The sequence below is a fragment of the Staurois parvus genome, unplaced genomic scaffold, assembly GCF_062004578.1.
Source record: "Staurois parvus isolate SC_StPar_1 unplaced genomic scaffold, SC_StPar_1.0 ptg000599l, whole genome shotgun sequence".
Lineage (NCBI taxonomy): Eukaryota > Metazoa > Chordata > Amphibia > Anura > Ranidae > Staurois > Staurois parvus.
In genome coordinates, this window is record NW_028318395.1 from 60,184 (window position 1) to 84,019 (window position 23,836).

Here is a 23,836-nt window from a genome sequence, read left to right on the forward strand (position 1 = left end):
ATGTTTGGTACTAGAGGAGAACACCTGGAAATCTAAGGATCGGTGGACCAATAAACTCAGCCCCCCAAGAGTACGAGGCATAAGTAGAGTGGTAAGAACAACCGACCCAACCATACTCAATAAATTTCAGCGTGTCCCCGGTCAGGTGCATCTCCTGCAGCCCTTCTATCCCTGGGTGGTACTTGCGCAGGGATGCACTGACCATGGAGCACTTCAGAGGATCGTGCAACCCCCTAACATTCCAGGACACAATGGGTACATTAGCCATCATAAAACAGAACATTATCAAGGCGCCCTCTAGTGGAAGGGGGTCCCCTGCCAAATTACGGGGCCACCCGCATCATCCATAAACCCATAATAGCCTATGCAGGGAAAAGCGAAGTACTATTACTTTAGAATATGATATACTCCATCTGTCCCAATAGTCTGTTTGTGCACAGTGTTATCTGTCAATAAAAACAGAGATAAAAACATTAGAAAACAGACCCCAACACAACTGTGCTGGGATCAAGGTCTGAGAAGAAATTAACCAACAGGAGTGACCAGGCTGAGCCTGTCAGCCACCCCAAAAAAGACCAGCCCTCCCTGCCTAACTGTAGGTGCTGGGAGGACCATGCAATGCACAATCGCAGAAAAATCTGCTTCCCCAAGCTATTGGAATACAGGGGAGCGGTCATCCATGTATACAAATCCCAAAGTGAAAAGCAGTAGGATAGGTTCCCTTGGCATGAAAAAAAAACTATGGAATAGCAAATATATATAGCTCCCATCCATCACCAGGAAGGTAATGGAGAGGGGAGAAAAATAACTTCAACACAATAAGAGTAGATGATCAGCCTACAGCATCTTGATGTGGCATCTTGAGGGAGGCTTCATTGACATCCAACCACTACGCTGCGTCACCAGCCATTTCAAAGAAATGAGCTCGGCTTCTCGTCGTGATCTGGTTGTGAATTTTTAATGAGAATGTAATATCTTGATTTTGTTTTTATGTTTTGATCTTTGGAATAAAATATTGAATTTTAAGATAATTGTCTAGTTAAATGCCTAAAAAGTAAATTTTCCTTGTTCTTCCAAAACAATTACTACTTGGCCACTGAATCACGTTCACCCTGTTCTTCAGAAATGCAGCAGTGGCCTTAGATGAGTGTTTGGATCATTGTCATGTTGGAAAAGTGCGCGACGAACAAGGGTGCGGAGTGATGGTGGCATCTTCTTTCATTTGTGAATTCATGATACCATCAATGAAATACAGTTCCCTGACACCAGCACCACTCATGTAGCTCCACAGAAGGACACTGACACCACCATGTTTCTCTGTAGGCACCATGCATTTTTCTTTGTACTCCTCACCTTTCCAATGCCATACAGTTTTGAAGCCATCAGTTCCAAAAACATTTATCTTGGACTCATCACTCCAGAGTGCAGAGTTTCAGTAGTCATGTTATTTTTTAACATGGGCCCTGGCAAATTCTAGGCGGGCTTTTTTTGTGTATGGGCTTTAGGAGAGGCTTCCTTTGTTGACGACACCCATGCATGCAATTCCTCTGTTGTGTATGCCTTATTGTGTAACGGGAAATAAACACCCCAATTTGGCTTTCTACTTCTTTATCTAACTGCAGTGAACTTGCATGGTGATTTTCTTCAACCCTTCTCATCAGAAAATGCTCCTGCTGAGGAGTTAACATTTGTGGATGTCCTGGACGTCTCTGTGAGATGGTTGCAGTTCCATCTTTGTTAAATGTTTGTATCACTTTTGCTACAGCATTGTGACTGATAAGTAAAGCTTTTTGATCTTCTTGTAGCCTTAAACTTTCTTGTGTAAAGAAATTATTTTTTTTCTCTGGCCTTGTCACATTTCTCTTCAATGTGGTGCCATTGCTAACAGCATGAAATGGGAATGGGTTTGCTTTCAATGGGGTGTATTCATTTTTGCAATATGGTCTTGAATGAATTTTAGTAAAAATAATTTGTGCAAATTAACAAATCTTGTTAACACAAATGCGGGCCTTTGATTGCAGAGTATGATGTAGTATAGTGTCCCATAGAAAATGTTGATTCTGAAAGGAAAGTAAAGGTTTTCTTACAAATCTGTTGGAGTGTACTCCTTTATGCTGAACACTGTATAGAATTATGGAGAGTGCATTTACTATATTCTAAAAAATGCTTCTTGATTGGCTGTAATGCAGATATGTTTTAAAAGCCAGAATACAACTTTTAAGTAAAATCAGTACTCTAACTTCACGTTCTGCATATTTTCCAATATCAGTAGGAGAAGGCATATCATTTGTGAAGAGCACTCTGAAGGGTTCCATTTATACTTCACGCAATATACGGGGGTGCTTGGTCCTCTTCCATTGTCACATAGAGCTGGGCAGACATAATGTGGCAGGCATCCTTTATAGTGTTTAGTATTATCCAAGTGGTGTTGGACATGAGAGCTCCTTAACTCCCTGTGTTATCACCACTGGGATCCATATAATGCTTTTCCTGTTTCCACTTGATGCCATTTGGTTTGTAAAAGAAAGGGTGTTTGTTGTCTGACCCAAGCTGAATATTATGCAGCTTCTTTAGAATAGTGGAATAAGGTATTATGTAGCATTAAGGAGGTAGAGTAGTGCAGGTTGCTTACCTTGAAGGAAGCTGTGTAATTAAATAAAAGATGGGAGGTCATTGGGAATGTCTTCTTGTGTGCTTTTAGTATACATTGGCATTTCAAGCTTCAAAATAAAATCTTGGTAGTGCTACCACAAGTGCACAGAGCTTCTTCCTTTACTCATAACTCTTCCAACTATCTGACAGGGTTACAGGATATATCAGAGATATAGAAGCTGGAAACCCTATACCTTAATGAAAATGTGTACAAGTTTTGTTCTTTCCTTTTTTGAATGACTGACACTAGATCCTTCTCCCATTTCTAATATGAAGTATAGGTGATCTTTAAGAAGGCAGTTTAATGGTATCCTGTACGTAATTTGATAAAGATTGCTTAATCCAGACAACCAGAAGAGGCACAAACTCATGAAGCCTATTGCTCTAATTTGGCCAAGAAACTTGCTCTCAGTATTGTGATTGTAAATAACCCTATTCAGGCATAGGGAACACTCCAATTTTTCTCAGAGTGGCCTAAATAATTTTATTTTGCTTTTACGAGTCATGTGAAGGGCCGCATTCTAGGTGTCTAGGACTGTGCATTGTGAGGAACCTCCAAGACATCTGAAGGAAGAATTTCCTAATTTGTGAGCAATCAGGCCAAAGACAACCTGGTGCTTGGTGACAGGCTCATTGATTTGTCCAGAGGTTGAACTGATCCATCCCATGATAACACGATGTTGAGTTGTAGTGGTCTTGAGTGGAACTGGGCAAATGGGACTTCCCTGGGGGTTAACATCAACCTCATGACTCTCATACAGAAGCAAAGAATCTGTTGAGTCCAGGTCTAGGAGGGGAGAGTTTTAAGTTTCTCCTGGAGAAGAAAACATTTTCTTGAGATGTACCTTGGATAAGATCCAGATACTCCAATTGATGAGTCGGCTCCAGTGCTAACTTCTGAATGTTCAGGATCCAGCTGAACCTTTTTTTAAGCTCCCTCCAGGGGGCCATATGGATAAACCACAATGGGGATACTCTGGAAGGATGGGAGTGGGAAACTACTCCAGAGATTATATCTGGTGACTAGTTTTGGGGCGATGAAAGCTGGAAATAAAGCAAGACTTTATCTATTTTTCTGAAACCAATGATACATATTCCCATAAAGATCTAATTTTCTTGGGTCAGTACTTCATGCAACATGTTTGTTCCAACCCAATAGTGCCTGTCTTTGGGAGGGAGTTTATGGACCCACAGCTAAGGGAAGGAATCATTGATGTGCTGGAAAAATAGGAGCACGTTTCTGTTTCATGTCTACAGAGGCCAGAAAGTCTTCTTACTGGAGAGGAGGCTATGATGGATCTGGTGGATTCCATGCAAATTTATTTTGGTCTGAATGAAGACACTTAGAGCCTTGAGATCCAAGATTGCGTTAATGCATTTTTTGTTTTGAGAACTGTAAAAAGGTTGGGATAAAATCCCTGAAACCTTTCTGCTACAGGAACTGGGGTAATAACCCTTTGATCAAGAAGACTTGCATGGGCTGCATGGAACTCTGCTAACCTGTGTGGTGACACAGGAAAGTTGGAAGACATGAAGCCTTGGGGGGCTTAAACCAGACCTCTAGGGGTTTATTTACTAAAGCTGGAGAGTGCAAAATCAGACTCACTTCTGCATAGAAACCAATCAGCTTCCAGGTTTCATTGCCAAAGCTTCATTGAACAAGCTGAGGTTAGAAGCTGATTGGTTTCTATGCAGAAGGGAGTCTGATTTTGGACTCTCCAGCTTTAGTAAATAAACCCCCTAGTGTCTAACCTTTAGAAACCACTTCTTGTACTCAGACATCTGAGATGCTGTCTGTCCAGTTGTCCGCAAAGTTTAGCTTACATTCCCAATATGGAAAGTTTGGGTATCCCTTCATGCTAAACAGGACTTGTCTACAGGTTTGGGGGATTTGGAAGCCCAGGGTTTTTGGTTGAACAAGCAGTATATAAAGCCAATATGTCCCCCAGTAGACTTGATACTACAGAACAAAATCATATTTTCTTTATCCACTGAAGAACACTGGAATTCAAAATATCATACAGTCAGGACACCCAAAGCAGTCCAGCTTAGGGGTAGGCAACATCCACTGATAGCTCTCTTTGGGTTGCATTTAAGAGGTGTATGAGTAATCCAACTCTTGAGCAAACTAAATGGGGAGGAAACTTCTGCAAATGCAGAGGAGCTTTCACTATGAACAAAACCAACTAGATATTTCAGAGTAGAAAAGGAAAAACACTGTCAAGGAGAGGCTCCTCCTTGAAAGAAAATTGGACCCCTGCCAGTGAAACTGGAGAGACAGGCAATTCACTAAGATAACAAGTGGGAAAAAACACACTACCAAAATGAGAGTAGAATAAATCAACAGCTATTAGGTCAATAGAAGAAAATAATTCACTGGGCTCACTCAAGACAAAAAAAAATCCCTCTAGGTAAGTGTGGACAGCAGAAGTCCACAGAGAAGTTTAAGTCCAACCAGTCAAAAATAAAGGGGAGAAGGCCTAAGCCTTGTTCTCTTAAAGTTAGGATTGGTTCCTAGACTGTACAGCCCTTTCCTCATTATGGAACCTTATACCCTGATTCTGTTAAAAGATAGAAAAATTGTGGGGGCCCTCACAACATAGCATCCCAATGGATAGACTAAAGAAAAATTTCCCAAGCATAGAGGGATGCCAGGGGAACCAATCATTGAAGGCATTCTGAAGGGAAAGGTATATTAGGTGAACAGAACCCTTAAAAGTGAGGGAATAGGTAGGCCGAGGGTATCTTATAACTTAACTGGTGAAAAAGCACCCTACCTAAAAAATGATTCTTTCACCAATCAGTGTACCTAGAGTGATAGACAACACTGCACACCTGCCTACCTAGTTCTGCAACACACGGTTCTACGAATCCACCAACCTGCCCCTAACCCTTGTCTTCTCTGCTGAGGAATATTTATTTGGAGTAGAAGTAAAGGAAAAAAACAAAAGGAATTTCTGCATAAGGCTGCAGATGTCCTGTAAATGAAGGACCCTTGTGGTTAGTTCCCAGAGAGGCCTCAGGGTTTATACCATTCTTCACAGGGGGTACCTATAGCAGGATCCCAACTTGATCCACTAGCTGCCTGTCAAAGGGAACATAGGACCATCCATCAATCGATTACTTCCTGACAAACAGGAAAGGTGGTGTGCACAGCAGCTAAGATCTTGTGCCTCAGTTAAGAGAAGGCAAGGAATTGACAGGAGGAGAAGCCGTTGCTTTGATGGACACCCTTACATCTGGGTCCCCATCAGCAGAGACCAACTGATCTGTATCCCCAATCTGTGCACATCAGCTGCGGGCCAGATGAAATCTTGTACCTGGGCGGATGTGGCCAATGGGCCATAGTTTAGAGATCCCTGATTCAAACTATAGCCCAATACTTAGCTTTGGGCAATAATACTTTTGGTGCAAGCCAACAGTGCCCAAATAGTGATGTTGAAAAGTATGTTGTAGTGTTGTATGTAGGTCTTATCTGATTCAGTGATGTGGCCAGTTTACTGAAGAACTGAATGATGCTTAATTTTGAAATGGAACCAAGTAACTGACCTCTTTAAAGGAGTTGAGAACATACAATGTTATAGACACCTTCTAATATAGTCTTAACTATGCAGGCACCCTAACTCCTTTTGTTGGTTTTAGAAATGCTGCTTACCTTTTTGTATAAGGTTACATAATTTCACCATGTAACTCTTCTTCCTGATATTGGGGGGTGGGGTTACAGAACACTGAGCAGACACATTGGGGTAGAATTACTAAAACTGGTGCACTCAGAATCTGGTGCAGCTGTGCATGGTGGTCAATCAACTTCTAACTTCAGCTTGTTCAATTAAGCTTTGACAATAAAAGCTGGAAGCTGATTGGTTTCTATGCAGACTTGCACCAGATTTTGCACTCTCCAATTTTAGTAAATAACCCGCATTGTGCCTGTATTCCATTGTCTGTTCAGCCTGAGGCAAGATGCAGACTGTGCTTAACAGGGAGTGTGTTCAAGAGGCAGGGTGTGATTGGTTGGGGGCTGTGGCGGCTGAACAAATCTATCCAATACAGACATGCCGTGAGTCTGCGCAGTGTCCTGTAACTCTAAATGACCAGCCAAATTATGCAATTGAGCACATAAGCTTATCTGTGCATGCATGGTTAGTTTAGAACAAGGAAGAAAGGTAACTGTCAGGATCAACTAGGTACTTCAGATGGAATAAGTACATGAACATGATAGAGACTTTGATTTATAAAATACACATATGTGAAGATGGCTATAGAAAACAAAATAATTAGGGTAACATACACTTTAAAGAAACTCTCTCTTAGATTACTTATATCAGTGGAATGACATATAAGTAACCTATTTCTGGTTTGTTGGCAGGTATTACTTTCCCACTTATGAAAATGATTCCCTCTTGTGTACATTGTCTGACAGTGAGGAGGAGACAGCAGCACAGAATGATGAGCTCCCGGTTATTGGAGAAGATCTTTCAAGGCTTGAAGCACTAAAAAAGACGAGTGTACTTAACCAGCTATTACAGGACAATGTCTTAAGGAGATAAATGTGGAATAAGATAACCCTGTATTTATGCTTCTCATTTTATCAGAATTCCATTAAATGGAACTAACTAAACAGGAAGCATCTCTGTATTACAAAAAAGAATGATCACGTGGTACTTGCAGGCTTGCAGGTGTTCACTTTTATACAGACTTTGTAGATGTCTTTATTTGAAAGCTCTTCTTTTTTTTTTTTTTTTTTTGGAAACAGCGTCTGTACTGAGTAGGTATCTGCCACAAAGGGAACAGTTTTCATAGCTGTCAGAATACCTGTCACACAATTTAAACAAGTGAATTCCATCTTTCATTGCACAAGTTCCTTTATTGTACTAATTAAATGTCTTCTAATTCTTGTTTAAATTAAACAGGACACAGAACATGCTAATACCCTTTTGATATAATAAATATTTTCTTAAATTTCCTAATAAAGGAAAGGTTTTCCAGCTTTAGCAGCGAGGCATAGTTATTTCTAATGTACAGGAGTCTGTTATGTATGCTATTATAGAACAGTTCCATGAGAATGCTGCTCAGACAGTATTACTGGCCTTCTGAGTTGTATATGGATTTTAGAAAGAAAATGAGTATGCTCCTAATTCTATTTCAGCCCAATGTTTTTGCTCAGATAAATTTCTGTATAGGAAAGGTTTAGGAAAAAAAACAGCTGAGATTCTCAAGCTCCAGAACATTTTACCCCCTTCACAACCAGGCCATGTTTTGCTATTCGCCACTATGCTACTTTAATTGGCAATTTTCTTTCACACAAATAGAGCTTTCTTTTGGTGGTATTTGATCACCTCCTGGGTTTGTTCCTTGTGATATATAAACGAAAATAAAAAAAAAACAATACATTTACTTTCTGCTATAAAACCTACCCAATGCAAAAAATTTAAAATTCAAATGTCTTCATACATTTTGACCAAAATGTATTCTGCTAAATGTCTTTGGTAAAAAATAAAAAAATCCCAAAAAGTGTATATTGATTGGTTTGCATGAAAGTTAGAGCATCTACAATCGATGGGATATACAGTGACGGAAATAAGTATTTGATCCCCTGCTGATTTTGAATGCTTGCCCACTCGCAAAGAAATGATCAGTCTAAAAATCGAATGGTATGTGTATTGTAACACTGAGACAGAATAGCAACAAAAAATTCCAAAGAAATGCATGTCTAACAAATGATGCACTGATTTGCATGTTCATGAGGGAAATAAGTATTTGACCCCCTATCATTCAGCAGGATTTCTGGCTACCAGCAGTCTTTCATACAGGTAATAAGCTGAGATTAGAAGCAGTCTCCTAAAGGGAGTGCTGCTAGTCTCATTTTGTTACCTGTATAAAAGACACCTGTCCACAGGAGAAATCAAACCATCAGATTCCAAACTCTCCACCATGGCAAAGATCAAAGAGCTGTCCAAGGATGTCAGGGACAAGATTGTAGACCTACACAAGGCTGGACTTGGCTACCAAACTATCGCCAAGCAGCTTGGTGAGAAGGTGACAACAGTTGGTGCAATCATTCGCATATGGAAGAAACACAAAACTACTGTCAGTCTCCCTAGGTCTGGTGCACCGTGCAAGATCTCACCGCGTGGAGTGTCAGTGATCATGAGAACAGTGAGGAATCATTCCAGAACTACACGTGAGGATCTTGTCAATGATCTCCAGGCAGCTGGGACCACAGTCACCAAGAAAACAATTGATAACACACTACGCCGACAATGATTGAAATCCTGCAGTGCCCGCAAGGTCCCTTTGCTCAAGAAAGCACATGTCCAGGCCCGTTTGAAGTTTGCCACTGAACATCTGAATAATGCAGAGGAGGACTGGTTGAAAGTGTTGTGGTCAGATGAGACCAAAATCGAGCTCTTTGGCATCAACGTAACGTGTTTGAAGGAGGAGGAATGCTGCCTATGACCCCAAGAACACCATCCCAACTGTCAAACATGGTGGTCGAAACATTCTGCTTTGGGGGTGTTTTTTTGCTAAGGGGACAGGACAACTGCACTGCATCAAAGGGACAATGGACGGGGCAATGCACCGTCAAATCTTGGGCGAGAACCTTTTTCCCTCAGCCAGGGCATTGAAAATGGGTCATGAATGGGTGTTCCAGCATGACAATGATCCAAGACACACGGCCAAGGCAACAAAGGAGTGGTTCAAGAAGAAGCACATTAAGGTCCTGGAGTGGCCTAGCCCATCTCCAGACCCTAATCCGATTGAAAATCTGTAGAGGGAGCTGAAAGTTCAAGTTGCCAAACGTCAGCCACCAAACCTTAATGACTTGGAGAGGATCTGCCAAGAGGAGTGGGCTAAAATCCCTCCTAAAATGTGTGCAAACCTGGTGGCCAACTACAGGAAACGTCTGACCTCTGTGAATGCCAACAAGGGATTTGCCACCAAGTACCAAGTCATGTTTTGTGAAGGGGATCAAATACTTATTTCCCTCATGAACATGAAAATCAGTGCATAATTTGTTAGACATGCATTTCTTTTGAATTTTTTGTTGCTATTCTGTCTCTGTGTTACAATACACCTACCATTCGATTTTTAGACTGATCATTTCTGAGTGAACATTCAAAATCGGCAGGGGATCAAATACTTATTTTCTTCACTGTGTTGGAACTTTTTTTTTTTTTTTTAATACTACTAATGGCAGTGATCAGCGACATAATGGGACTGTGGGATAGTGCGGCAGAGAATCTGACACTAACTGATGCTGAGGGGAACTGATTAAATGCTATTGACATCACCAGTGACATTGATACAGTGATCAGTGATAATACTATACACTGTCACTGTAGTTATGAGACTGACTGGAAAGGGGTTAACATCTAGGGCAATCAAGGGGTTAAATATGTGCCTAACTATGATGTAATGTGTGTAAAGTGTGCTGCTTTTACTAAGAGATCTCTTTGTGTGCATTTGCCATATACAGTGGGACAAAAAAGTATTTAGTCAGCCACCAATTGTGCAAGTTCTCCCACTTACAAAGATGAGAGAGGCCTGTAATTGGCATCATGGGTAGACCTCAACTATGAGAGACAAAATGAGAAAACAAATCCAGACAATCACATTGGCTGATCTGGAAAGAATTTATTTGCAAATTATGGTGGAAAATAAGTATTTGGTCACCTACAAACAAGCAAGATTTCTGGCTCTCACAGACCTGTACGTTCTTCTTTAAGAGGCTCCTCTGTCCTGCACTCATTACCTGTATCAATGGCAGCTGTTTGAACTTGTTATCAGTATAAAAGACACCTGTCCACAACCTCAAACAGTCACACTCCAAACTCCACTATGGTGAAGACCAAAGAGCTGTCGAAGGACACCAGAAACAAAATTGTAGACCTGCACCAGGCTGGGAAGACTGAATCTGCAATAGGCAAGCAGCTTGGTGTGAACAAATCAACTGTGGGAGCAATAATTAGAAAATGGAAGACATACAAGACCACTGATAATCTCCCTCGATCTGGGGCTCCACGCAAGATCTCACCCCGTGGGGTCAAAATGATCACAAGAACGGTGAGCAAAAATCCTAGGACCACACGGGGGGACCTAGTGAATGACCTGCAGAGAGCTGGGACCAACGTAACAAAGGCTACCATCAGTAACACACTACGCCACAAGGGACTCAGATCCTGCAGTGCCAGACGTGTCCCCCTGCTTAAGCCAGTACATGTCCAGGCCCGTCTGAAGTTTGCTAGAGAGCATTTGGATGATCCAGAAGAGGATTGGGAGAATGTCATATGATCAGATGAAACCAAAATAGAACTGTTTGGTAGAAACAAAACTTGTCGTGTTTGGAGGAGAGAGAATGCTGAGTTGCATCCAAAGAACACCATACCTACTGTGAAGCATGGGGGTGGCAACATCATGCTTTGGGCCTGTTTCTCCACAAAGGGACCAGGACGACTGATCCATGTACAGGTCAGAATGAATGGGGCCATGTATCGTGAGATTTTGAGTGCAAACCTCCTTCAATCAGCAAGGGCATTGAAGATGAAACGTGGCTGGGTCTTCCAACATGACAATGATCCCAAACATACCGCCCGGGCAACGAAAGAGTGGCTTCCTAAGAAGCATTTCAAGGTCCTGGAGTGGCCTAGCCAGTCTCCAGATCTCAACCCCATAGAAAACCTTTGGAGGGAGTTGAAAGTCCGTGTTGCCCAGCGACAGCCCCAAAACATCACTGCTCTAGAGGAGATCTGCATGGAGAATGGGCCAACATACCAGCAACAGTGTGTGCCAACCTTGTGAAGACTTACAGGAAACGTTTGACCTCTGTCATTGCCAACAAAGGATATATAACAAAGTATTGAGGTGAACTTTTGATATTGACCAAATACTTATTTTCCACCATATTTTGCAAATAAATTTTTTCCAAATCAGCCAATGTGATTGTCTGGATTTTTTTTCTCATTTTGTCTCTCATAGTTGAGGTCTACCTATGATGCCAATTACAGGCCTCTCTCATCTTTGTAAGTGGGAGAACTTGCACAATTGGTGGCTGACTAAATACTTTTTTGCCCCACTGTATATGTGTGTATATATATATATATATATATATATATATATATATATATACAGTGAGGAACAGAAGTTCTCCTACTTAGAAATCATGGAGGGGTCTGAAATTCACATTGTGGGTGCATTCCCACTCTGAGAGACAGAATTTTAAAAAAAAATTCAGGAAATCACATTGTATGATTTTTAAAGAATTTATTTGTCTTGCACTGCTGAACATAAGTATGTGAACACCTGAAAAAAATCAGTGTTAATATTTAGTACAGAAGCCTTTGTTTGCAATTACAGAGGTCAAACGTTTCCTGTAGTTCTTGACCAGGTTTGCACACACTGCAACAGGGATTTTGGCCCACTCCTCCACACAGATCTCCTCTAGATCTGTCAGGTTTCGGGGCTGTCGCCGAGCAACACGGAGTTTCAGCTCCCTCCAAAGATGTTGTATTGGATTTAGGTCTGGAGACTGGCTAGGCCACTCCAGAACCTTGATATGCTTCTTACGGAGCCACTCCTTGGTTATCCTGGCTGTGTGCTTCGGGTCGTTGTTTGTTAGAAGGCCCAGCCACGACCCATCTTCAATGCTCTGACTGAGGGAAGGAGGTTGTTGCTCAAAATCTCACATTCAATGGCCCCATTCATCCTCTCCTTAATACAGTGCAGTCATCCTGTCCCCTTCGCAGAAAAGTACCCCCAAAGCATGATGTTACCACCCCCATGCTTCACAGTAGGGATGGTGTTCTTGGGATGCAACTCATCCTTCTTTTTCTCCCAAACACGACGAGTGAAGTTTAGACTAAAAAGTTCTACTTTGGTCTCATCTGACCACATGATTTTCTCCCATGCCTCCTCTGGATCATCCAGATGGTCATTGGCAAACTTCAGACGGGCCTGGACATGTGATGACTTGAGCAGGGGAACCTTCAGTGCAATGCATGATTTGAAACCATGACGGCGTAGTGTTCTACCGACAGTGACCTTTGAAACTGTGGTCCCAGCTCTCTTCATGTCATTGACCAGCTCCTCCCTTGTAGTTCTGGGCTTATTCCTCACCTTTCTTATCAGTGATACCCCACAAGGTGAGATCTTGCATGGAGCCCCAGTCCGAGGGAGACTGACAGTCGTCTTTAGCCTCTTCCATTTTCTAACAATTGCTCCAACAGTTGATCTATTTTCACCAAGCTGCTTTGCAATTGTCCCGTAGCCCTATCCAGCCTTGTGGAGGTCCACAATTTTGTCTGTGGTGTCTTTTGACAGCTCTTTGGTCTTGCCCATGGTAGTAGTTGGTGTCTGACTGGCTGTGGAGTGGACAGGTGTCTTTAAAGAGCTCAGACAGGTGCTACTAAGTTAGATTAATGAGTGGAATAGAGGTGGACTTTTTAAAGGCACAGTAACAGGTCTTTGAGAGCCAGAATTCTTGCTGTTTCTTAGGTGTTCAAATACTTATGTTCAGCAGTGCAAGACAACTAAATTCTTTAAAAATCATACAATGTGATTTCCTGAATTTTTTTTAAAATTCTGTCTCTCAGAGTGGGAATGCACCCACAATGTGAATTTCAGACCCCTCCATGATTTCTAAGTGGGAGAACTTGCAAAATCGCAGGGTGTTCAAATACTTCTTTTCCTCATTCTGTATATATCTGTGTGTGTGTGTGTGTGTGTATGTATGTATGTATGTATGTATGTATGTATGTATATATATATATATATATATATATATATATATATATATATATATGGGTTAGCTCCGGTGGGGGGGTTCACCTTACCTGGGAAAACAGGTAGACTCTGACTGGTTCTCAGTTTTTATTCACAGGTTTGCAAAAAATATCAGAAACAAACAAAACAGCATAATAAACCATTGCCATCCAGGCACTAACTAAACATAGAGCTTTCCCTCTCTTACTGGTGAAGGGCTTCTCCCTGTCACCAACAAAACCATAAGCAAACCTTGTCTCTTGTGGTATAACAATCACTTCCAAGCACAGCTCTCTCAGAATGGTTCTCTGAGTCCCGGGCCACACAAGCGACTTCCTTGCTCCAGCCTTGCTTTATTTATACTACCTGTTGGTGGTCACCAGTGGAGCACAAACTCCGTTCCGGAACCACCTCTGCCATTGTGACCCCAAAAACTCGGAGTGGACTCCACCTAAACTTCAAAGTATGACCTCATGCGAGGTGACACATAGCGGCCATCCATCACCTTGCCATTCATACTGTCACAATATACACACACACCCTGTTCCAAATTATTATGCAAATTATATTTTTCTCATTTACCTAAATAATTGATGTAAATAACAGTCAGCATAATTGTCATGTTATCAACTATTAAGAGTACAATTCAAATTTTATTGAACAAACCTCCTAATGATAGCAGTATTTTTTTTTTAAACATAACAATGCACTGTTCCAAATTATTACGCACAGTAAGTTTCAAAGCACTTTATAGGTTGTAAAGAACTGAAAATTGTCATTTGTTGTGTTTGCAGCATATTTACTGAAATCAAAAGCTATTTCAATTAAACTTTTAACAATATTTTAACTTTTTAAACATTTTAACAGGTCACGTTACATTTTAACATAGGACCCCTTATTTGATAGCAGCTTCACAAGTCTTGCAAATTCAAGCAGAAACTGTCCAAAAACTCACAAGTGCAATGGATGCAAGATGTCAGAATAGCCTCCCAGAGCTGCTGTTTTGGATGTAAACTGCCTCCCACCCTCATAGATCTTTTGCTTGAGGATGCTCCAGAGGTTCTCAATAGGATTAAGGTCAGGGGAGGATGGAGGCCACATCGTGACTTTCTCTCCTTTTATCCCCATAGCAGCCATTGATGCAGAGGTATTCTTTGCAGCATGAGATGGTGCATTGTCATGCATAAAGATGATTTTATTACGGAAAGCATAGTTCTTCCTTCTGTAGCAGGGAAGAAAGTGGTCAGTCATAAAATCCACATACTTTGCAGAGGTCATCTTTACACCTTCGGGGACCCTAAAGTGGCCAACCAGCTCTGTTCCCAAAATATGACTCCACCACCGCCTTGCTGATGTCGCAGCCTTGTTGGAACAGGGTGGCCGTCCACCAACCATCCACTACTCCATCCATCTGGACCATCCAGGGTTGCACGGCACTCATCAGTGAATAGAACTGTTTGAAAATTAGTCTTCATGTATTTTTCTGCCCAATGCAGCCGTTTCTGCTTGTGAGCATTGGTTAGTGGTGGCCGAATAGGTTTATGCACAGTTGCAAGACTCTGGAGGACTCTACACCTTGATGTTTGCTTCTATGTAATGGTATTTTAGCAGCTGCTCTCTTGATCCGATGCATGGATCTGGCAGAAATCTTCCTCAATGTGCCTTTATCTGCACGAACCCGTCTGTGCTCTGAATCAGCCACAAATCTCTTAATAGTGCGATGATCACGCTTAAGTTTTCGTGAAATATCTAATGTTTTCATACCTGGTCCAAGGCATTGAACTATTTCACTCTTTTCAGTAGCAGAGAGATCCTTTTTCTTCCCCATATTGCTTGAAAATGGTGCTCTGCTTAATAATGTGGAACACCCTCATTTAGAAGTTTTTCCTTAAATTGGGCCCACCTGCCAATCTAATTATCACAGGTGTCCGAGATTGTTTTCAGTGATCAAAAGAGCCCTGGGACACAATGCCATCCATGAGTTAAACTGAAAAACAAAATATTTTAATCTTTGTGACACTTAAATAGAATTTGCATAATAATTTGGAACAGGGTGTATTTGCAGGCAACAATGTACCAGTAAGTAGCTGTGCCTGCACAGGGTGCCCGTCCACAGTACAGTGCGGGCAGTCGGTCTGGAAGCCATTAAATAAAAATTACTATTGAAATACTTCCTACCATACTAATTATTCAATGTATATAGCTTTCTCTGGTTCACACTTTCTGACAGTTATACTCCAAGCACTTTGTGTGAAAATGAATTTACTAAAACTGTTAAGGATTTGTTCATGCAACTATATTTTTTTTTAATCTTTAAATTTTTATTACTTTTAATTTGGAGAGTACAAGAACAATCAGCAGAAAGTACCAGTACAATGCGATTTAACATGCTGTGAAATAGGTGCACAAAGTACATAGTGTGCCAATCCAAAAACAGAAATCAGGCGATGGAGAACAGGGAGGGGAAAAGGTTGGGGAAAACAAACATAACTAACTCTTAATAAATGTATGGTTTATCATGGCTAGTATAGATCAATTCCCTATTTCAGAGTTGCCACTATAGCCTTTGTCTGATCACTCAGTCAAAAAGGAAAACCTAAATATCCCTGTTTTATGATGTTTGGTAAAGCATCTTTTATTGGATTCATCACCTCATTCCGTGTAGTTCATTTAGCTACATGCACAGTACCTATTGATTATTTGTGGTTTAGCTTCCAAATAAAGTATATAATTTAGCAAGTAGTAAACATCCCTTGATAAGGCTTCATCATTGCCCAGTCTTCACGTTCAAAATATGAGGGGTAGGCTTGCCAAGTGCTATCTGCTGAATGGATGAGCCAAACTGAAGAGAGCTAATTGTTTCTCCAATATCTTTTACATCAGGACTAATGTTAACAAAAACACAAGCCTAAAAAAAAACAAAAAAAAAAAGTGGTAGCAGTAAGTACAAAATGTAAAATTGAAAATGTATTACTCATTTGCAGTGCCAAATAATATCTGAGATATTGTACCTTGGCGTGGCCACTAAGAGATGGTTGCAGGAGATGGGTGAGTTTGGAGTTTCTATAGGGAACATGCATGGAGTTTGTCTTTAATGCTGTAAAGACCTGTCAAACAGCAGATAATGCACAGTTAAAAATGTATAGTCTTACATTTCCCTTACTTATTACTGACGAGATTATGTATGGAAAACATTTTATTAAAACATGTCTTAAATTTAGTGAACTAAATTTAACTAAAGGTAAACTACTGTAATTGGTCAGTTTTGTTTTACTTTTCCCTCTCTACATATTTGTAAGAAATCCGTATTTAACATATAAACATTTAAATACAAGTTGCTTCCACAATACAGTGTTTTAGAGCATGCTGGGTGTTCTAATAAGTAAGCCCAGTACTACCTCTATACTTGTTGACAGCTTCTGCATTATCCTGTCAATGTGTTGAAAGGCCTCCACACCAAAGTTACAGAGTGATGGTTGCTAGAAATCTTTTCACTAGAATTCCAGTTTTACATTAAGAACTCTTTTATAACTTTTAGGGTTCTATCTATCTATCAATTATTTCAGTCACACATTTTTTTCACATGGGATTTAAATAGAAAAATGTTTGCATTTTGAGTGAAAACATTTGGGTCGCTGTTTATCATCATGGCTTCAGCTTGAGATGCTGGTGAGATTCATAATTTGACAAGTGCATTTGGCCTGTATGTCAATGAAATGAGTTGCACACTTATGACATTACTCTTAGACTCCAAGATGTCATATGATGTCAACCCAGTGAGAAGCGGTTAAGTGGTGATACTGGGATGATGACTGCAGCTACAGGCATCATCCTAGTATCAAAATTTTCAGCTAGCAATGTTCTTTATTGTAGAAGTGATTTGAGTGGCTATACAGCCCCCTTGATCACTTCTACAGGCGGTAGAAGGGGGTGCCCCCCTTTCCTGGGCTCGCCTGTCCCATAAGAGAGCCCGAGAGTGCTCCAACGGTCAGCGCTGGCTGCAATGAACAGAGGGAAAGGAACTGACATTGTTCCTCCCTCTCTGTGAGATTTGGCTCTTTGTTTACAAGCCGTTACCGGCTTATATTAGCACCTGATCAAACCGATCTCAGTTTGCTCAGATGCTTTAGAGGGCAAAGGAGACATCTGGGGTCTAATAGACCCCAGCTCTCTCCATAAAGAGGACCTGTCATGCATATTACCAAGTTGATAAAAAAAAAAGTTTTAAATAAAATAAAAAATGTCCCAAAGTGTCTTCCAGGACGGTTATGAGAGATACTGGCTCCTCCCCTACAGTAAACACAATAGTGACACAATTTAAAAGGCTCTCCCTCCCCCTCGTCCTCAGTATTATTGTGTTTCTGACTTCTAGGTCACATCCCTAGGTTTTTTGTTTTTCTGTTGGTGTGGGTAATTGTCATTGCCTGCCTTTCCTCTCTTGTCCTGGGAGTCCTGCCTGTGGGTAGTGTCACAGGGGATGATTCTGTACAGTCACACCAAAGGAGATCTTCATTTTTTGTGCTACCTGGATCTTGCTCCTGCCTTCTAGCTTGAGGACCAACTCCAGAAGATCCTTTTTTGGCCCTTTCATTGTACGATGAATCGGAGTGGGGGGGAGGTCTGCAGGAACTGGGTGGGGGTGAGCTGCCCTTCTGTCCTGGCTTGCCTGTGTCTGGACCATGTGGTTCCTCTCCTGGGTCCCTCCAAGATGGCGTCACTTCTGGTGGCTGGGGGGTTCCAAGATAGCGGCGCTGGCACTTCTGTTGCTGAGCGGTATACGAAGATGGTGGTGCCAGCACTTCCGGTGTGGAGCGGTGATGCACTTCTGGCCCTCTAGTCCAAGCTGAGGTGCCATTTTTTAAAATACAAGAAGGCTATAGAGACACAGAGTGCTGGACTTGGTAGTGAGCGGCTGTGGCCTCAGAAATCCTGTGTCCTGCAGCACGGAGGCCCTCATCTTCTCAAAGGAGGAGAGGTTGCGGAGCCAAAATCGGATGCCCTCCAAGCCTAGGACGGTCACTCAGCCAGGCACCTCCTCTGATGGATTCAGAGCTGAGGTAGGGATTTCTGGCACCTGTAGTAGGGAGGTTGAGGGGGATAGGGGAGGACAAATGAGAAGGGCCAATATACTGTGGTGTACTCTCTCTCGCTTTTTTCTTCCTAGGGCTCTAGGGATTTATACTTCCGAACAGATTGAGGAGGAAATACCCCTCAGTCTGTTCAGGATATGATATATAGGGGTCTGCAGGAAAGAAAGAAAGAGAATAGAATTTTTACAATACACAAATCCCTTAAGAGATATGATCCTTAGAGTGGAAAGATCTAGTTTCTTTCCAGAGTGCATAAACCGAGGTTTCTGTTTGGCTCTGAGGAGAAAATCTTCTTTAAATGTCCTAGGCTGAATGTCCCTCTTTCACAGGTTTCCAAAGATGCTGATTGTCCTTTGAAGACGCTGGAGTTATTAAGGACCAGATGGATAGAAAAGCTGAATCCCTATTAAAAAGGCCTGGGATGCTTTGGCTTTTGCCCTTGGACAAGCTTTAGCCTCCACTTGTCTCGCCAGAAACCTAGATCTTTGGGTTGACAAGTTGGATGACGTTGTGCAGATATGCTTATGGCCCAGGTTAGGGAGGCTCTGCCCCTTATTTCTAAATTGGTAGCCTTTATAGTAGATGTGGCGGCAGAAGGTTTTAGAGCCACTGCCAGAGCCATCGCTCTTTTGAACTCTGCCTGTAGGGCCATTTGGATTAAGGCTTGGGACGGAGACTTATCTTCTAAGTCCACACTTTGTGGTTTGATGTTTGAGGGCAACCTATTATTTTGCTGAGGTCTCCATACTATACTTTCTCATTCTTCGGAAAAGGGTGGCCAATTTCTGGTGAAAGGAAATAATTTTCGTACCAAAGGATCCTTTCGGGGTAAGCAAATGAAGGGTCGGTTTGACCCCAAGAAGTCTCAGGTGGGAAGAAAGAATTCGGCTTTTGACATGACCAAATGAAAAGGAAGGGAGGGGGAGACTTGTTTACTTCTAGAGACCCCGCTCCCAAAACCGACAAGTGAAGCCAGGCCCCAGGTGGGGGGCAGATTATTCATTTTTTAGCACATTTTGGAACAAAGGGAGGTAAGTCCATTTGTTCTTCAGATTATAAGAGAGGAATACAAATTAGAATTTGCTTCTCCTTTGCCCCGACTATTTTTGGTAACCAAACCGCCGAAGACAGAGAACGGTCAGAAGCCCTTGTGGAGATTTTCACAGTTGGCTTCTCAAGGGGCAAGCATTCCTGTTCCACTAGATTTTCAATACCAGGGTTACTATTCTCATGTTTTTCTGGTAAGAAAGCGTTTACAAAAGATTTCGAATAGAGAGTATTTTTACTGTAAGGAATCCACTTTTCCAGGGGGTCTTCATGGCCTCTCTGGATCTGCAGGATACCTACCTCCATGTTCCTATTCATCAAGATCACCAGAAATTTCTGAGATTTGCAACTCTTTCAGAGAAGGCAGTACAACACTGGCAATTTCAGGCACTACCAATTGTCATGGTTTCAGCTCCAAGAGTGTTCACAAAAGTTTTAGTGGATGTCATGGCTATCCTGCGCAAGCAGAGCATGGCTATTATTCCCTATCTGGACGATTTATTCATTTTTGCACCCACAAAAGCAAAACTGGAATCGCATCTGAATCTAGTTCTCACAGAGCTGGCTTCTTTGGGTTGGTTAATAAACCAAAAGAAGTCTAACCTGAATCCTTCTCAAACGGTTTTTAGGTTACCAGATAGACTCTGTTTCCCAGATTTCGATTTCCCTGGCATCCTTCAGAAAGATTATGCAGCTTCTTGGGTTAATGACGACAGCCAGTCCGAGCATCCCTTGGTCCCAGCTTTACTCAAGAAAGCTGAAAGCCTTTTTGCTAGCCTCCTGGGATCACAATCATGCTATTCTAGACAGAGTAGTAAATCTTCCACAGGACGATTCTTTTGGGTTAGATTAGTGAGTAGAACAACAAAATTTATCTGGGGGTCAGCCCTGGGCTCAGAAGAACCCAATAAGAGTAACTATGGACACCAGCTCCTGAGGTTGGGGAGCTAATTTGGGTCCTTACTACACTCAGGGAACTTGGGAGTTGGATCTAGAGGCTGCTTCCTCCAATTTCAGAGAACTATTAGCGGTAGGTTTGGCTCTAAGGGCCTTCTCAGATTCCATCCGCAATCAGGACATGTTCGTTTTTTCAGACAATGTCACAACAGTGAGTTATTTAAATTGTCAGGGCAGCACAAGATCTCCGAAATTACTTGCCCTAGCTCTGGAAATTCTGTTTTGGGCACAGGGTTGTATGAAGTCTCTTAGAGCGGTCCATCTCAGGGGGTCAGATAATATTATTGCCGATTTTCTCAACATGGGAGCTGAATGCAGCGGTTTTTGCACAGATCATGAATCAGTGGGGTGTTCCAGAGGTGGATCTGTTTGTCTCCTCCAGGACTTCTTTTCTTTATAGAGAGAGTCTCTAAAGGGAGCCCTAGGGGCAGATGCTTTGACGCAGAGTTGGAACTTCAGTCTAGCTTATGCATTTTCTCCACTTGCAATTCTTCTGCAGGATGTTTGGAAGATCACCCTGGAGGACTTCCTGGTGATTTTCATAGCGCCATACTGGCCCAAAAAGGAGTTGGTTTGTGATCCTTTTGTACCTGTCAGTGTCCCCTCCCTGAATTCTCCCGGACCATTCAGATTTACTTCTCGGACGACCAGTTCCCTATCCCATGCCTCCTCTCTTCCAGCTGATGGCCTGGAGGCTGACAGGTGGATCTTCAAATCTAAGGGATGTTCAGAGAGGGTAATTCAAACCCTTCTGAACAGTAGAATGCTTTGCACTAGAAAGGTTTGGAGAACCTTTCATTCTTGGAGATCTATATCAGGGAAGTGGGATACATCTAATCCCATAGTGCTAATTTTTTTGCAGGCGGAGGTAGAAAGGGGGTTGACAGTCAGTACCTTGAAGGTACAGGTGGCTGCCTTGTCTGTGTTTTTGGATCAAAGATTGGCTGAAGATGCTCTTGTTGGAAGGTTTTTATTGGCTAGAGAGAGACCGATCCCTAGGGTGCTTAAGACAGTTCCTCCATGGGATCTGTCCCTAGTCTTAGACGCTCTCACGAAGGCTCCATGTAAGCTCTTGCTAGACTGTTCTTGTTCTTTGAAGTGTATTTCCAGTAAGATGGCCTTTTTGTTTTTTTTTTTTTTTTGTTTTTTTTTATAATTTAAATATTTATTGATTTTCATTTTATATACTTTTCAACATCATGATATACAAACATATATATATATTTATACACTATAGTATCCATCATTTCTACTTTATTTACTTTATTCCAAAATCCCCCCCTCCCCCCTCTTCCACCCTCACCCAAATCCCATCTTCCTGCTTTTCCTTTTCTCTACATCATTTTATCTCAGCAAGTGCAGTTTTCCTATTACTTTCTTTAATCTTTCCTATATTTCATATATAACTTAGCTTTTTCCCAATTCTCCCATTTCCTATTATAAATCTCCATCTTATCTTCCTGGACATGGCACAACCTTTCCATCTTTTTAATCTGCTCAACCCCTTCTATCCAGTCTTCTTCCTTCGGTACCTCTGTTTGCTTCCAAAACCTGGGTATCAGAGCTTTTGCAGCATTAATGTAGCACCATATCCCTGATTTTTTATATTTATTGGCTGATATGTCCATGTTATGCAAAATACACACTTCTGGGTCTACTCCAATGTCTATTTCTGTTATTTTTCTTATCAAATGGATTATTGTCTTCCAGAATACCTGAATTTTTGGGCAACCCCACCATATGTGATATGTTGTACCTATTTCACCACATCCCCTCCAACACCACGGTGAACTCTCTTTACACATCTTATTTTCAACATTTGGTGTAATGTGCCATCTTGTCAAACACTTATAGTTCATCTCTACTTCTCTCATAGAAATGTTTTCGTGGGTTAATCTATATATTCTCCTCTGCTTCTCCTCATCTATCACGCTTCCCATATCAATTTCCCATTTTGTTATATATGTTGGCTTTGTGTTTATATCTAGTTCGGTGAGTATTTTATATACCTTAGCAATCCCGTGTTTCCCATCACCTTGTGTACCCAAAACCTTTTCAAACAAGTTCCAGTTGTCTCTTGTCCTTAAAGGTTTTGGTAAACTTCCAACAAAACTCCTCAATTGAAAATACCGCCACTTGTCTAATTTAGTGAAAATCTCACCCTCTTTTTTTTTCAATTCCCCAAATGATCCTATTTTATCCCCCACCAAAATATCTCTTAATTGAACCTCTTCCTTTTTAAACCACCTTCCTCATATTTCTTCTCTACCAGGGGGGAAAAACTCAGTGTTTTTTAGTGAAATCAGTGTTGAATTAAAAGACCATTTCATACTTTTGTGTAAATTATCCCAAATTTTTAAAACATTCAAAGTGTATGTATTTACATTATCATTTAGGCCCCTATACTGTGTTGGAACCCATATCACCTTACCCAAATCTGTTCCACTAAGTTCATTCTCTATTCTCACCCAACTTTTTTTATGGTTCTGTATCCAGTCTATAGTTCTTGCCAATACTACAGCTTTGTAGTATCTTTTAAAATCTGGAAGCCCTAAACCACCTCTTTCTTTCCTCCTACTCAACAACTCATATGACAATCTTGGTTTTTTATTCCTCCATATGTATTTTGTTATCAGTTTCTTAATTAACTTAAAAAAGATCTCTGGGAGTTTAATTGGTATCATTTGATATCTATATATGATTTTTGGTACTATTATCATTTTTACCAGGTTAATACGGTCTATCCATGTCGGAGTTCCCTCCTGCAATATTTTTAGCTCCTCTCTGATTTCATTAATCAGTGAAATATAGTTTAATTTATAAAGGTGTTTATATGAAGCTGTGAGATTTACTCCTAAGTATTTTATATCTCTATCTTTCCATTTAAAGGGAAATTCCTTTTGTATTTTTTCTTTTTCATTTTTTGAAATATTTATATTTAGAATCTCCGTTTTTGTTGGATTAATCTTTAAATTTGACAATTCTCCATATTCCTTTAATATCTTCATTAGGTTTGGGAGTGTTATCCTGGGGTTTCCCACGTAGAACAACAAGTCGTCAGCAAAAGCAGCGACTTTATGTTCCGTGTCCCCTATCTGGATTCCCTTTATATCTCCGTTTAACCTTATTGTTGATAGCAGTGATTCTAATGATATAACATACAACAATGGGGATAGTGGACATCCTTGTCTTGTACCGTTTGACATCTCAATGGGTTCTGACCTCTCCCCGTTCACCACAACTACTGCAGAGGGGTATCTATACAACTTTCCTATCCACTCTCTCATCCTGGGCCCAATTCCCATGACTTCCAACGTATCCATCATGAAACT

The 23,836-nt window shown here is 41.2% G+C and overlaps 2 protein-coding genes across 2 annotated transcripts in view; one reads left to right on the top strand and one right to left on the bottom strand.

Moving 5' to 3' along the window:
• The window catches only part of LOC149449852 (zinc finger protein 277-like), a 64,651-nt gene extending 56,483 nt beyond the window's left edge, over positions 1–8,168 (top strand). Inside the window, exon 10 of the mRNA XM_089692683.1 lies at positions 7,019–8,168. Coding sequence (XP_089548809.1) covers positions 7,019–7,199 — 181 coding nt within the window. The 3' untranslated portion in view covers positions 7,200–8,168. The remainder of the gene's footprint in view (positions 1–7,018) is intronic.
• Positions 8,169–15,439: 7,271 nt separating this feature from the next.
• Positions 15,440–23,836, bottom strand: part of LOC149449853 (uncharacterized) — a 114,631-nt gene continuing 106,234 nt past the window's right edge. The window contains exons 12-13 of the mRNA XM_089692659.1: positions 16,422–16,517; positions 15,440–16,318 (exon numbers count right to left, since the gene is read on the bottom strand). Of these exons, the coding sequence (XP_089548785.1) occupies positions 16,178–16,318; positions 16,422–16,517 (237 nt within the window). The 3' untranslated portion in view covers positions 15,440–16,177. The remainder of the gene's footprint in view (positions 16,319–16,421; positions 16,518–23,836) is intronic.